Source organism: Pleurodeles waltl, chromosome 5 (assembly GCF_031143425.1).
Source record: "Pleurodeles waltl isolate 20211129_DDA chromosome 5, aPleWal1.hap1.20221129, whole genome shotgun sequence".
NCBI classification, from domain to species: domain Eukaryota; kingdom Metazoa; phylum Chordata; class Amphibia; order Caudata; family Salamandridae; genus Pleurodeles; species Pleurodeles waltl.
The window spans coordinates 519,232,305-519,245,888 of NC_090444.1; the positions used below are offsets into that span (position 1 = coordinate 519,232,305).

General features: G+C 44.7%; 1 protein-coding gene across 3 annotated transcripts in view; it reads left to right on the forward strand.

The window, feature by feature from the left end:
• CFAP61 (cilia and flagella associated protein 61) overlaps positions 1 to 13,584 on the forward strand; it is a 1,725,308-nt gene that overhangs the window by 1,377,502 nt on the left and 334,222 nt on the right. For all 3 annotated transcript variants that reach the window (XM_069234340.1, XM_069234338.1, XM_069234339.1), the window contains one exon: positions 12,367 to 12,572. In XM_069234340.1, coding sequence (XP_069090441.1) covers positions 12,367 to 12,572 — 206 coding nt within the window. The remainder of the gene's footprint in view (positions 1 to 12,366; positions 12,573 to 13,584) is intronic.

A 13,584-nucleotide genomic window follows, 5' to 3' on the forward strand; every position in this document is an offset into this window, starting at 1 on the left:
CCAGAGGGCCTTTGGGCCCCACGGGTTGGACTAGGCCCCATCAGGTTCCTCACCAGTGGCTGCAGCATCAGCTCCTATGGGGTCTCAAAGATTTGATCCCGGATCCGGATTGACACCGGTCATGCCAACACATTCTTCTCTGGCAGTGACCCGACTCTGATGCTCTGTCCCAGCTGGCGCCACCAGCCCATTCTAATCCCCGACGTCTCTGTATCGGAACGACACGATCAACACCGATTCTGGCACCCGTAGGGCCCATTGGTTCTAGGTCATTGTCGGAGCATTTTCTGGAGTAGCCAGGCAAGAGGAAGAGTGAGGGGGTTCACTGGACCCTTTAGAATACCAGTTAGAGACCCTAACTTCATTGGACTGGTATGAGGAACTAGGAGATGCCAGTGGACTGGACACCTCCCCAGATACTGGCATGCGCTCGCCACCTACCGGTGCTACGGAGGAGGGAGCTTCCCATGCAATGGTGGTGAAGATGGCAGCGGAGGTCATGACCTCGAACTTCCCTTGTGGCGGTCAAGACTAACCTCTTGATGAAAGTGCTTCATTCTGGGGCTTCCTCGTCTGAACCTCTATTGCCCTTTAATGAAGCACTGACTGATATCCTGCTGGGAACTGGACCCAAGCCAAGCACAGGGGCCCCTCTAAACAGGACAATAGTCTGCTGCAATCGCCCTGCCACGGGTGATCATTGTTTCCTCACCCAAGACCCCACAACTGAGAGCTTGGTAGTCCAAGCCTCAACTTCACATGGCACATTCCCTGCTGCTCCCCCGGACAGGGAATCCAAGTGGCTGGATAGCTTAGGCAAGAAAATGTTTTCTCCCACCAGTCAGTGAACATCGGATGCCCGTTAGGCCATTATTCCCATACCTTGTGGGATACGATTGCGCACGTCCCGCCACATGTCCTGGAGCAGGCTCGGGCCATCCTCTCCAAGCAGTAAAAGACGAGAGATGCAGCGAAGGTCGCTGTTAAGTGTGGTTTGGATATGACTGACACGCAGGGCAGAGAGGTTTATTCAACGTTGGGTTTATGGCGCCATGCCTGGCTGAGAACATCTGACTTTTCGGGGGATGTCCAGGCCAACCTAATGTACTGCCTTTGGACTGGACTCGTCTCTTCGGAAAGAAGGCAGACTTGGCACTGGAGCGTGTCAAGGACTTACAGGCTACAACAAAGTCCTGGGCTTCTCAGTGACACCTCACCTCCAGTCTGCCTTTCGCACCTTTCATGGCTATGGAAGGGGTGTGCCACTGCGCCAGCCCTATGCCAACCACCGTCCAATGCAAGCTCCTTAAGCTGTGCGAGGATGTGGTGCATTCCGACCCCATGGCTCTAGTACCCAGAAATCATCCGCCACCAACCTCGTGGTAGCTGCAGCTTCGAAGCCTTCCTAGTTTGGTTCTGCAAGACCATGGGTGCCCAGTTGGAGGTAGACTCCAACATCATCTCCTCCACTGGCAGTCCATAACATCGGACAAATGGGTCTTGCAGATCATTTGAAGGTGCTACTCCCTCCTTTTCCAATCTTTCCTTACCTCTATACTGCATTTTAAAGAACGTCTGGCAGAGGATCTTGCTCTGAGAGGAAGTAACCGCTCTCCTGGCCAAGGTGGCCATAGAAAGGGTTCCAGATTCAGAAGTAGGCAGTGGTTGCAAAAAGAAGGATCTTCACCCTATTCTAGACCTCAGAACCATCGATCTGTTCCGCAAAAAGAAGAAATTCAAGATGCTCACTTTGGCTCAGGTCTTGTGTGACCTAGACCAAGCAGACTGGTTGGTAGCGTTGGACTTTCAGGATGTGTATTTTCACATCCCCATCCTGCCTGCCTGGTTACCTACGACTCAAGGTAGGCCACAAACACTTTCAGTTCACTGTGCTTCCCTTATGCCTTACCAGTGCCCCTCGGGTGTTCACCAAAGTGATGACAGTGGTCGCAGCTCATCTGTGCAGGTTAGGGGTTTCAGTCTTCCCCTAACTCAACAACTGCCTGTTGAAGGTGGCCTTGCCCAAGACTGTTGTCTCCCACAGTCAGACTACAGCAGACCTCCTATATTTGCTGGAGTTCACTATAAATGTGCAGAAGTCACACCTGACTCCTTCTCATGTGCTCCCTTTCATTGGAGCTGTTCTAGACACAGTGCAGTTTCTGGCTTATCCTCCTGAGCAGTGAGTCCATAATATTCGGGTTATAATACGGATGTTTCAGCCTCTTTCCAGGATTTCGGTGAGATTACTCTTAGGCTGCTGAGCTTCATGGCCTCCTGCATCCTGCTGGTGAATCATGTCAGATTGCATACGTGGGCTCTGCAATAGGGCCTGAAGTTGCATTGGGCGCAGTATCAAGGTAATCTCTCCAGCATGGTCTGGATCTCATAGGGAACTACAAAAGACCTGAAGGTTGCTGATGAACCACAACTAGGTCAAAGGCAGACTCCTCTCCCTTCCCAATCCAGACCTGACAGTAGTGACCAATGTCACTCCTGGGATGTGGCGGCGGCCATCTGTGAGAGGAGGAGATCAGAGGACTGTGGTTTTCGATAGAATCCGGTCTCCACATAAACATGTTGGAGCTCTAGGTGATCCGGCTAGCATTGAAAGCATTACTTCCCTCTGTCAGAGGGATGTTATTGCAGGTGTTTGTGGACAACACCACAACCATGTGGTATTGCAACAAAGAGGACAGGTAGGGTCGTAAACCCTTTGTCAAGAGGCCCTGCATCTCTGGACATGGCTGGAACAGCAGTCCATAATCCTGGTGGTTCAACACCTGGCAGGTTCTCTGAATACCAGGGAGGACAAACTTAACCGTTGATGCCTAGCGCATCACAAATGGTGTCTCCATTCAGAGGTGGCAAAGGTACTCTTCATCATTGAGGAGAGCCTTGGTTAGATTTGTTTGCGTCTGATGAAAATGCACAATGTCAGCAGTTTTGTGGGATGGAGTTTCCAAGACGGCTATTGCTCGGAGACTCTTTTTATCTTGAATGAAGTTCAGGCCTCCTGTTCGCCTATCTGCCCATACCACTTCTGCCCAGAGTTCTCTAGAAGATCAGGAACGACCGGGCCCAAGTCATTCTTGTGTCTCCGGACTGGGCACAGAGAGTCTGGTATCCCGAGCTTCTGAAAATAAGCATTGATCATCCAATCAGACTGCCCCTTCAGGAGAATCGTCTGTCCCAGCAGCAGGGGAGGGTCCTCCACCCGAACCTGTCAACTCTCCACCTCCTTGCGTGGAGATTTAGCAGCAACAGTTGAAAGCTTTTGACCTTCCTCAAGAAGTCTGTAAAGTTATCTTGGCAGCCAGACGCCCCTTCACCAAAACGATATACGCCTGCCATTGGCAAAACTTTGTAAAATGTTGTACAGAAAAAAACATCAACCCTCTTTCTGATTCTCTTTCTGATATTCTTCCCTTTATTCTTACTTTTGCCCAGCTGGGCTCTGCTCTGGGCACTCATAAGAGTTATCTCTCTAAATTGTCTGCCTTCCTGCTGCTGCCTGACCACCCCTCTTTATTAAAGTCCCCCAATGTAAATCGGTTTCTGAAATGACTTGTACATACATTTCCCTTTTCTCCCTACATCATCCCTCAGTGGAACCTGAACCTTGTTCTCACATACCTCGTGTGTGCTCCCTTTGAGCTACTACACAATTATCCCCCCAGGCTGCTCACCATCAACCTTCTTCTTAGTGGCGTAACATCTGCCCGAGGGTAAGTGAGCTGCATCATCCACGCCTCCCTACCTTACTGTGTTCCCAGACAAGTTGGTGCTTTGCACCTGGGTCTCTTTTCTCCCGAAAGTGGTGACTACTTTCCATTACGGTCTGTCACCCTACCCAGCTTTTATGGTTCTCCACATTCCTGTAAAGAGGAGGAGTGACTCCACTGTCTGCACCCAAAAAGACCATTGTTGTTCTACCTTAACCGCACATCCGGGTGAACGACAAACTCTCTGTGGGGTATGTGAAAGCTAAAAAAAAAAAAAAAAAAACATGTTGGGCAGTACAGAAATTAAGTATTTCGCGCAAGGTTGTTCTCTGTATCAAGATCTGCAGTGCCCTGACTAAAAAGCAGCCTCCTGAGGGCTTACAGTCCCATTCCACCAGAGTAAGAGTTATGACCATGGCATTAGCTTGTGGAATTCTAGTCCTGGACTTCTGCCAGGCAGCAACGGGGATATCCCTGCACACATTCACAAAACACTACTGCCTGGACAGTCATGTAGCCCGTTCGGTCCCGTAGGACTTTCTAGTCGTGTTAAATTTGTCCGTAGCTCACCACCAGGGTGGTATGGCTTGGGTATCTATTCAAAGGTAAGAAATTTGAGCTTGAAGTCTCTGTCAGATGAACACATTACTTACCCTCAGTAACACATTATCTGGTAGAGACAGTATCTAGCTACTGATTCCTTACACTCACCCATGCATCCCTGCTCTGCGGACAGATTTCCACGGCTAGGTTTGTTCCCCTTTCAGGGTCCTAGTTTGGACACATTCACTCATCAGTACACTTCATGGCTCTGCGCTCCTGTTGTGGAAAGTCGTGAAAAGTAACTGACGTCTGCGTGCCTGGGTTGCATCCATATAGGTGACTGCGACGTCACTTCCGGTGCCAACGACGCGTCTCAGAACCGAACGAAGCAGTCTGACAGCATGCAGGGGTACTGCTCATGAATAAGTTTCCAGGTCCAGTCTGCTGCCTGGAAAATTCAAAGGTGAGGAATCTGCAGCTAGATATTTTCTCTACCAGATAGTGTATTATCAAAAGTAAGTAAATTATTCAACTGTGCTCTTTGGTTCTACAACACTTGAAAATGTAGTCTATTTTTTTTTCCGACCAACAACAATCTAGGTCTTGTAGTTTTGCTTTTCACAGTTTAATTATGGGATCAAAACTTTAGTCTGCAACAACTCCAGGAGGGGGTGGGGGTTCAGGTGATTGTTGTTTCATATTTTGTAGTTTTTGGCAGAAGGTTGTTGTTTTTTTATGGGTTTTCATGATGCTTTCTGTCTTACATGTAACTTGAATGTGAATGCCAAACAATGCATATCAATATTTGCATACGCGGGACTGACTTGAGAGTACTGTGTGTATGGCACATGTTTTTATGACACCCAATCAAATATGTTTAAAAAAAAAACTCCAGCCTGCCAAGTGCTGATGGCTTCAGTACCAAAATTGGCTGGAGGGGTTAAACATGGCATTGAACCACTTGTCAGCTACTTTTTAAAATTTTATAAAGTAGCCTCTCCTCTTCAAATAAGGCTTGTTTCTTTTTCTTCTTCTTCAAAAGTAAACTCTGCTTGCATATTTTGTGATAGCTCACTCTTTAACTCACATCATGCATTAAAACAAACATTGATAATGTAGATAGTTTTTTTCGTATGTGGAGTCTAAAGTTTTATACCAAGCTTTACAATAAAGGTATAACATGGACAGCCGCCACTCAACCTTAACAGTAATAATAAAAAATAAGTTAAGCACCGGAGGCAGCAGCAGTAAGAACATTGAATTGTTCTCTGACACATACAGGTCAGGTGCAACACAGGTAGCTAATGCACTAACCAGTCAGTGAGATTCCTTAGAAGATTGTTTTATCTTTTTTGTAAATAGGCATAAACATACAGCAGGTACAAAACTCCTGCAACAAATAACCAAACCCCTTTTGGATTTACCAAACATTAATGTGCTCATAAAGGATGTACTCTCACCTACCTGGTGTAATATGCTTAATTAGTGGATTCCATGCCTTGCACTGGGATGATTTTTAGATTACTAGTGCCCACTGGTCGTGCAGTATCCTAGTTATTGGGTTCTCTAGTTTTGGTGGAGTTAATTCACTTTTAGCAACATTTATCCCCTGCCCCCTTGTTAAGCTGTTAGAAATTTATTAAACGTCTAGGTGGGTGGGTGCAAAATGTTTTTTCTGGTGTCTTCCTACCCCAATATTAACAACAAGAGGCCATGCAACTGACACTTCTGTTTACCATTGACATGACTCTGTGCTTGAATATTTCCCCTGCGGGTCAGGTGTCTCTCCCAGGAATATAGGTATCTCACATTGCATATTGTTAAACAACCCTTGCTTCGTAGGACATGTTCACTAGACTCAGAAGGTGGAGGGGTGATGGGGCAAGCCTTGCAACAGGTTATTGGTGAGGAAGTAAGTATGGAGCATGTGTTCCAGGATGTCTTTGTGATGCTGCCTGCAATATGAAACAGACCGTGCCCATGCTACCAAGCCATACTCACAACTGACTGGGTATGGGCAGCAGTTGTGCATAAGCCATGAGCTTACAAACTATACTTCCTACACCAAAACATCTCATGCCTTGCTACTAGCGACATTAGGTTAGTGTTAGTGAGGCAGTGTCCGTTGAGGTCCCATAATCCTGTTCAATCCCCTCTGTGTTGTATCCTGTCTGGAAAAGCAGTGCCACAGAGGCTTAGTTGAGCAGGTCTTGGCTCAGCCTGGACCCCCCAATCTTATGCAAATGTCGGTGACTGCCATGTTACTTATAGCTGTTATTAACTTTTACATAAAAATGTGTATTTTGGATTGTTTCCCTTTAGCACTTCATATTATATCACTGCTCTAAGGAGCCTTCATTAAAATTAGTGAACCGCACCCTTTCTGCTGTGACAATTTTTTTTATAACTCATGATGGAATTTTGTTGTCTTGTTATCTCCTATACAGTCCTCTTATTTTTATAGATGTAACAACATTATGGTCCATTAAACCATACCAGAGAGGTTGTTGCACACTGTGCATCCTGAACTATTGTAAGGTGCTCTCTAATGTGACGATCATGGAAAAGGAGGCACAGTGCAGAAAAGTAATTTCCTAGGTTCACACTTTTCAGTCAAGCTCATAGGCTGTGATTGAAACCAGGTTTCCTGATTAGACATTGGCAGTTCAAATGCTGGATGGGTATTGCATTCATTCCGCCTTCTGCCCAGATTGAAATTTTATTAGTGACCCAAGAGGGAAGTTGGTTGTCTTAGGCGTCCTGTACAAGGCCCTTACTGTTGTCATAGATGGAGCAACATTATTGTCTATTAAACCATATACAATAGTGTTTTTTTATATATTTGATTAGTGCAAATCCCCACGCAAAATGTTGCCCTCTGTCCTGGGCCCTGAGTCCAATGAAAGCATTCGACCCGACTGGGAATGTTATACAAGGGGATTCAAATTATCCTTTGTTTTTTCATGAGTTCGGGAAACAGCAGTGAAAATATCTCTCTTCATGGAACAGCTACACCTTGGGCAGAAACAGTGCAAGTATCCCTCTTTCAGAGTACAAATACAGCTAGGTAGCATCAACATATACAAATTGGTCAACAGCAGCGCAAGCATTCAATCCCCAATGAAGAGGGACAGAATGGCAATAGCAAAACAAACTTTCCTTTCATTGCTGGCAGAACATGAACGGTTAAGGCACGAGTGACATGTAGTTTAGAGAAAGTTATCTGTAAGAGGTGCTTAACTCACTGAGGGGAATGTATAGGTGAATGAGTAAGTGAATATGTGATTTCTGGGACCATTTTCACTTAGTTTATATTTTATGTCAGCAGCTTGAAAGTCCTGCTGATATCACTCTGAGACCTGTTCTTATTGGTTCTTAGTGTTTCCACGCACTGAGAAATTGCAGTAAACTAGTAGTTCATTGCTTTTTGGAACTACCTTGCCACAGCATAAGTAACTATGCTATAGACGGCACACAGATGTCAACCTCTTCGGAACGGGTTTTAAGGTGCGTGCATCAGGCTGTGTGCAATCCCAAGTTTGGTGCTACACCTGTTCAAAATGTTGAGGGCTACCAGTTATTCACAGTTACCTATGTGTAATTCTGTACATCTCAGCAGTAACTAGACAAGCTGTACTTCTCAAGTGGGACCTGTGTGCTGTCCTTCACGAACTTCCGGAGGGCCTGATTTCTAAGTGCCATTGGCTCCAGAGCATGGAGGTTATGATAGTCTGTGGGCTAAAGAGTCATGGTCGTGGCTTGGAGGCCCAGAGCTGTCTGCCCTGGCTCCCAGTGAAGCAGAGGGTTCAATTCAAGCTCATATCCCCTACGCAGTGTGCCTTTTAGAAAATGAGACCCACTGCTTTCACTCGCTTATTAACTCCCTATGTTCCTCCCAGGCCCCTGCAGTCGGGTGCTCTTCCAGTCATAAGAATTCTATGTTTTAAACATGTGTTGCAGGTGACGAGGCAGTGGTGTAGCGATTATCAGTGCAGCTGGTGCAGTGGCGTCGGGCCCAGCTTGCCGTGCACCGGCTGGAAGTTACTTATCAGGCCATCAACATAGATTAGTGCCTGGCTGGGGCCTTGCAGCTGAGCGCTTACTCGTCAGGGGAGAGGGGATCAGGGTAGGCAGGGGACTGGAGGCCACAGTGATGAAGAGCAAGACAAGCCCAAAGGTAAAAGAAACACCCAGATCCCCGACAGGCACAGTCTCATCCAGATCATAGATGCCACCCAAAAAATAATAACTACCAAAACGGTAGAGTGCTACGATGAAGATTTTCATTACACATGCAAACTATCTATCTATCTATCTATCTATCTATCTATCTATCTATCTATCTATCTATCTATCTATCTACCTACCTACCTATCTGTTTATCTGCCTGTCTACCTATCTATCTAGCTTCGCATGCCTATCTTAATTTATTTATAGAGTTCTTTATATATTTAGACTATAATGTTCTCCTAGACTTCTCTATATCTATCTATATATATATAATAATGTGTATATATATATATATATATATATATATATATATATATATAAATATTCCTTACTATATAGACCTCTAAACGGATATATATCCATATCTATCTACACACATCTATACCTTCGTTGGGATACTTATCTATAGCTATCTGTCTTTACTTATCAACACATACTTATCGATCTTTAGCCATCTAGCCATCTGTCTCTGTTTACATCTGTCTGTCAGTCTATCGAGCCCTACCTATTTATCCCTACATGTGTCTCCCGGTACCTATCTATACCTATTCCTATTTATCAATGACTATCTAGCTGTATATATATATATATATATATATATATATATATATATATATATATATGTCTATGTATACCTAACTATACCTGTCCATACCCATTTATCTCTACTTCTCTATGCATCTCTCTGTCGATCTATACCTCTATGCAATCAATCTATATCTATTTATACCTACATATATTACCTATCTATCTATAAACCTATCTTAACCTAGTCATCTGTCTCACTTCCCTTCCTCTGGCCCTAACTCTGTACCACTTTGTCCAAATCCCGCTTTAGGTCCCTATTCCTCTATCTCGGTCCCTCACTGTCTCTTTCTCTGTTCCTCTGCTTCATCACTCCTTCTCTGTCTCACTACCCATCTTCCTGTGTCCCCTTCCCATTATTTCTCTCCGTCAACCATTCAGCCCAGCATCTGGGGGACAGAAGTGCACATCTGCAGAGGCAGCAGTCTTGCAGCTGTGCCGTTTGGCTGTTGTGATGACATTATGTGAGGGGTGCTTCACGGAATATTGGTTATGGCGTGGCAGTGAGTACACAGAAATCTCAGAGCTGGTATCACTCTTGGGATGGGCAGCTTGACACTGGTGTCTCTTTTAGGAATGAGAAACTTTGTGCTGGAGCTGTTGGGAAGAGAAGGGAAGCTCAGCGTTGATGTTAGGGCCAGGGGACTGGAAGCATGGTTATGGGTTTTCTGTTAGTACTTTCGAATTTTTCAGCTCAGCAGCAACATCACTGTCAAGTGTCGCATTTGGTGCTGGTGGCATTGCACGGAGATAGGGAGCCTGGAACTAGTGTTACAACCAGGGGAGCGGAAGCTCCGTTTGCCGTTCTGATTGGAGAGGAATATCAGTGATGGCATCAGTGTGAGCTGATGGGTTCTCTGTATTGACGTCACTATAGGAAGCGAAACTTGGTGCTAGTGGCATGTAGAAGGGAGTTTTGGCCCTGGTGTCAATGTAATTAGATGGAAGCTTGGGCTAGTGGTACGACAGGTTTTTGTAGCCCCACAGAACCCACCTAGGATATATTTGAAGTGGCATAAATGCTTTTGGGTTAGTAACAGTGCCTAAACAAAGATCCAGGGACACCGAGGAGATTAGATACAAACCTATTTTGTTCTCTTGAATACCACACACCCACACACACAAACGGCACTAAGAAAGAAAAAAAAACACTAACTAAAAAGCGTTTTTATTTCAACAGATGCGCCCTGTTGTTTAGCACATCTAAGAACAACCCCACAAGATGTCATTAAAACAGCACAAATACATTTTGCAAACAACAAAAATCAAATGAACGTTTCTGCCAGGGTAAAATGTCATCCAAAAGCCCAACAGCATAAAACCTACTTCTCCACGCTATGTTAGGATAGCTGGGAGTAGTATAACCTGCATCTAGAGTTTCTGAGGGAGAATGGTGTAATTATCAGTAATCAGAGAGGCTGTGTTCCCTGCGAAGGGCAAGCATGCATCCCATCAGCTCTTCCCATTCTCTGCTCAAACATTTCATATTGAAGCATTGGTGCATTGAACTCATTTCACTCTTGTCACCCCTGGGTGTGAAAACAAATGTTTTCGAGCTGAGGCAGAGGCTCACTTCACCCAGACAATGAGAGTATATAGAGATACATGGCAGGATAGAGGAATACAGGGGGGGGGGGTCTGGAGAGGTATAGTGGAGAGCAAATAAAGGTGAATAGAGCGAAAGTGAGAGTGGAGTGGAGTGTAGATAGAATGATACAGGGTAGAGCAAATGGAAGGATGGGGAGGTACCAGGGACTTGGAAAGACAGGAGAGTAGAGACACACCACAGAGAATGGAAAGTGGGCGATAATGGGGGTGGAGTGGAAACATAGGGTAAAAGGCAGAGATAACAGTGGAGAAAAACAACAGTGGAGAAAAACAAAGGGAAGAAGAATGGTGATGTAGAGGAGAACTTGGAGGAATGAAAGGTGGAAGAAGGCGATATACAGACAAAGAGAAGAGTGAAGCTTGCAGATATACAAGGAAGGATATAGAGATGCCAGAAAACGTATAATAGAGCAACAAGGACCTAGAGGCATAGGGGAGAATGGGGCGAGCAAACAGTGCAAGATATTAAAAAAAGATACAGAGCTGCATCAGAGAATAGGAAAAAGTATCAAAAAGTGAATAGAAGGGGTTAAAAGGCGGAATGAAAAGGACTTCAGTGATGCAGTAGAAAGAAGAAAGGTGAAGGGCTAAAAACAGCGTGGAATTGTAACTACTGGAGAATAGGTTGAGAGGCAGTAGAGAAAAGCAGATGGGAGTTTGGTGAGAGAAAGGTGGAAAGAGGTATGATACAGAGGAAGCAAAAGGAGGGAAGTGAGGAGATATGGGAAAGAATTTAGAAGAGTATGAGGAAGTAAATATATATGGGGCAAATGAGAGAACATGAAAGAACCAATCGATTAATAACGGGAGATAAGACTAGGGGAGATACTGTGGGGGAATTGAAACATCGAATGAAAAGGGGGAGGGGGGCGGAGAAATAGACGAGAAGTGAGGAAGCATGAAAGACAGTGTAATAAGGAGGAAAAGCAAGAGAAGAAGAAGTTGAAGATGTTTAGAAAGGATGCAGGGAGTTCGGGCTGTAAATCTCCATAGTAACTGTGACATAGTTTACTTAGCAGGTGCGCCAGAGAACTGTGGCATGAAACGGGCCCCTGCATCCTAAATGCAGTCGTATTTACTTCCTAGCTAGGTTGGTAGGGGCCCGTTTCTTTCCGTGCATTAGGGCCCATGGCACCTTTGATGCTACAGTGTTTAGACTCGACCAGTGAGTCTCTAAATTTCATTTTTGATGGTGCGTCGCAAGGGACAGGTGCCTTGAAACGGCGCACGGTATTTTGTGTCTTCTCTTCTACTAACGTAGTATTCATTCAGTAAATACTCTAGTAGGAGTCAAACAAGTGGATATTTTGAGCATCTGAATCATTTGAAATAGCTGTTTCTTCATTCTCACCTCGTTTCCCTCGTGGGGGAATGAATAAGTACATTATGGAATGCTTACGATACTTAAGGAACACTTGATGGAGGAGAATAAGGGTCTGTGTGTAATGGCCTGAGCTGCCAACTTTGAAACTGGAGGACCAGGTTCTAGTCTCAGCGTCTGCTCAACACCCTTCGATTCTGGGCTAATCACTAAATCTCCCCGTGCTTAAAAAATAAATGTGTCGTTGCCTATTGCCACTGGTGCTCATTTAAAGTGCTCTAACACCTTCAGTTCGAGTTTGAGCTATATAAAACTGTTTGACTTTTTTTATTTTTTTTATTTTTTTAATTTCAGGGACAGGAATTAGTAACCGGAAGTGCAGGCGACGGGACTTACTTCAGACTACACATCAACCAGTACAACATGGTAGAAACCGTCACCTGTCTCTCGAAAACGCCATTTCCAAGCTCCAGTCACATCTGTTTATATGGAGCGCATGAGAGATTACTCAACAATCTGTGTTCGAGATTTAAGGAAGGGCTGATCACAGATTTTTACAGGTAAAATAAGATTTCAGGTCAATTGTTTTGTAGTGGTCTCGCTGCTGTGATTGGTTGTTAAAACAATTAATCTATAGATCTCTTAGTTACTACAATGTATATGTCACATCGTTTTTTTAAAAATCTCCATAGTTCTAAATAAGAAAACATAGCCAGATATATCTTCTGTGTCACAGCAGTTAGAAAAGCAATGCCTTGCACTCTAGTTTCTGAACTACTCAAGACCATCAAAGATTGTATTTTCCCTGGCACCGACATCTCTGATCCCAGTACACAGTACACAGTATAACCCCACAACAGATGCAAAGCCATGCATGACAAAATACAGATACATATAATGTATGATGTGGTCGTCCCGTCTTGTTTCTTTTTTTTTGTAAAAATACACAATTCAAGGCGTGCTTTTGAGAAAGGACATTTTTGCACTAAACTCCAGTTAATAGGAGATTTGTGTATTTCCTTTATTGCTCATGGGCTGCTAATACAGAGAGAGGCTTCGTGGAGGCTAAATGACTCGATTTATACATATTTTAACGGATCATCCTTGCCGCATATTCATTATCTTGAGAAATATCTTCGTGCCTCACACTAGAAAGTTATCAGCAATACATCCCTCCTACAGAGGGCGCTGTCAGAGCGGCCTCAGAACCACAGACACCACTCTTGGAAGTGACCGGCAGCTCCATGAATGCTTTGGTTGCACCAATGATGTCAGTTCTGTTTTTTCTTACATGCCGTAGACTCCAGGACTGTAGCTTCACTGGGTGATTTGATGTTCTTTTTTTTGGGGGGGGGGGGGGGGGGACAGGTGGCTCCTCAGTTTTTTTTCTTCTTCAAGAAACGACCTTCACCAACATTTTATGCAAATTCCAAGTCTTTAAGATTAAAACCGTTTGGGTGAGACCCACTCCATTCGTGCATGTAGTATGTAAACTTGGAACATGATAGAGAGGATAGCAGACTCTGCACAGAGAAACCTTAGACCATTATAGAGGAGAGGCCAGCCTCTTTG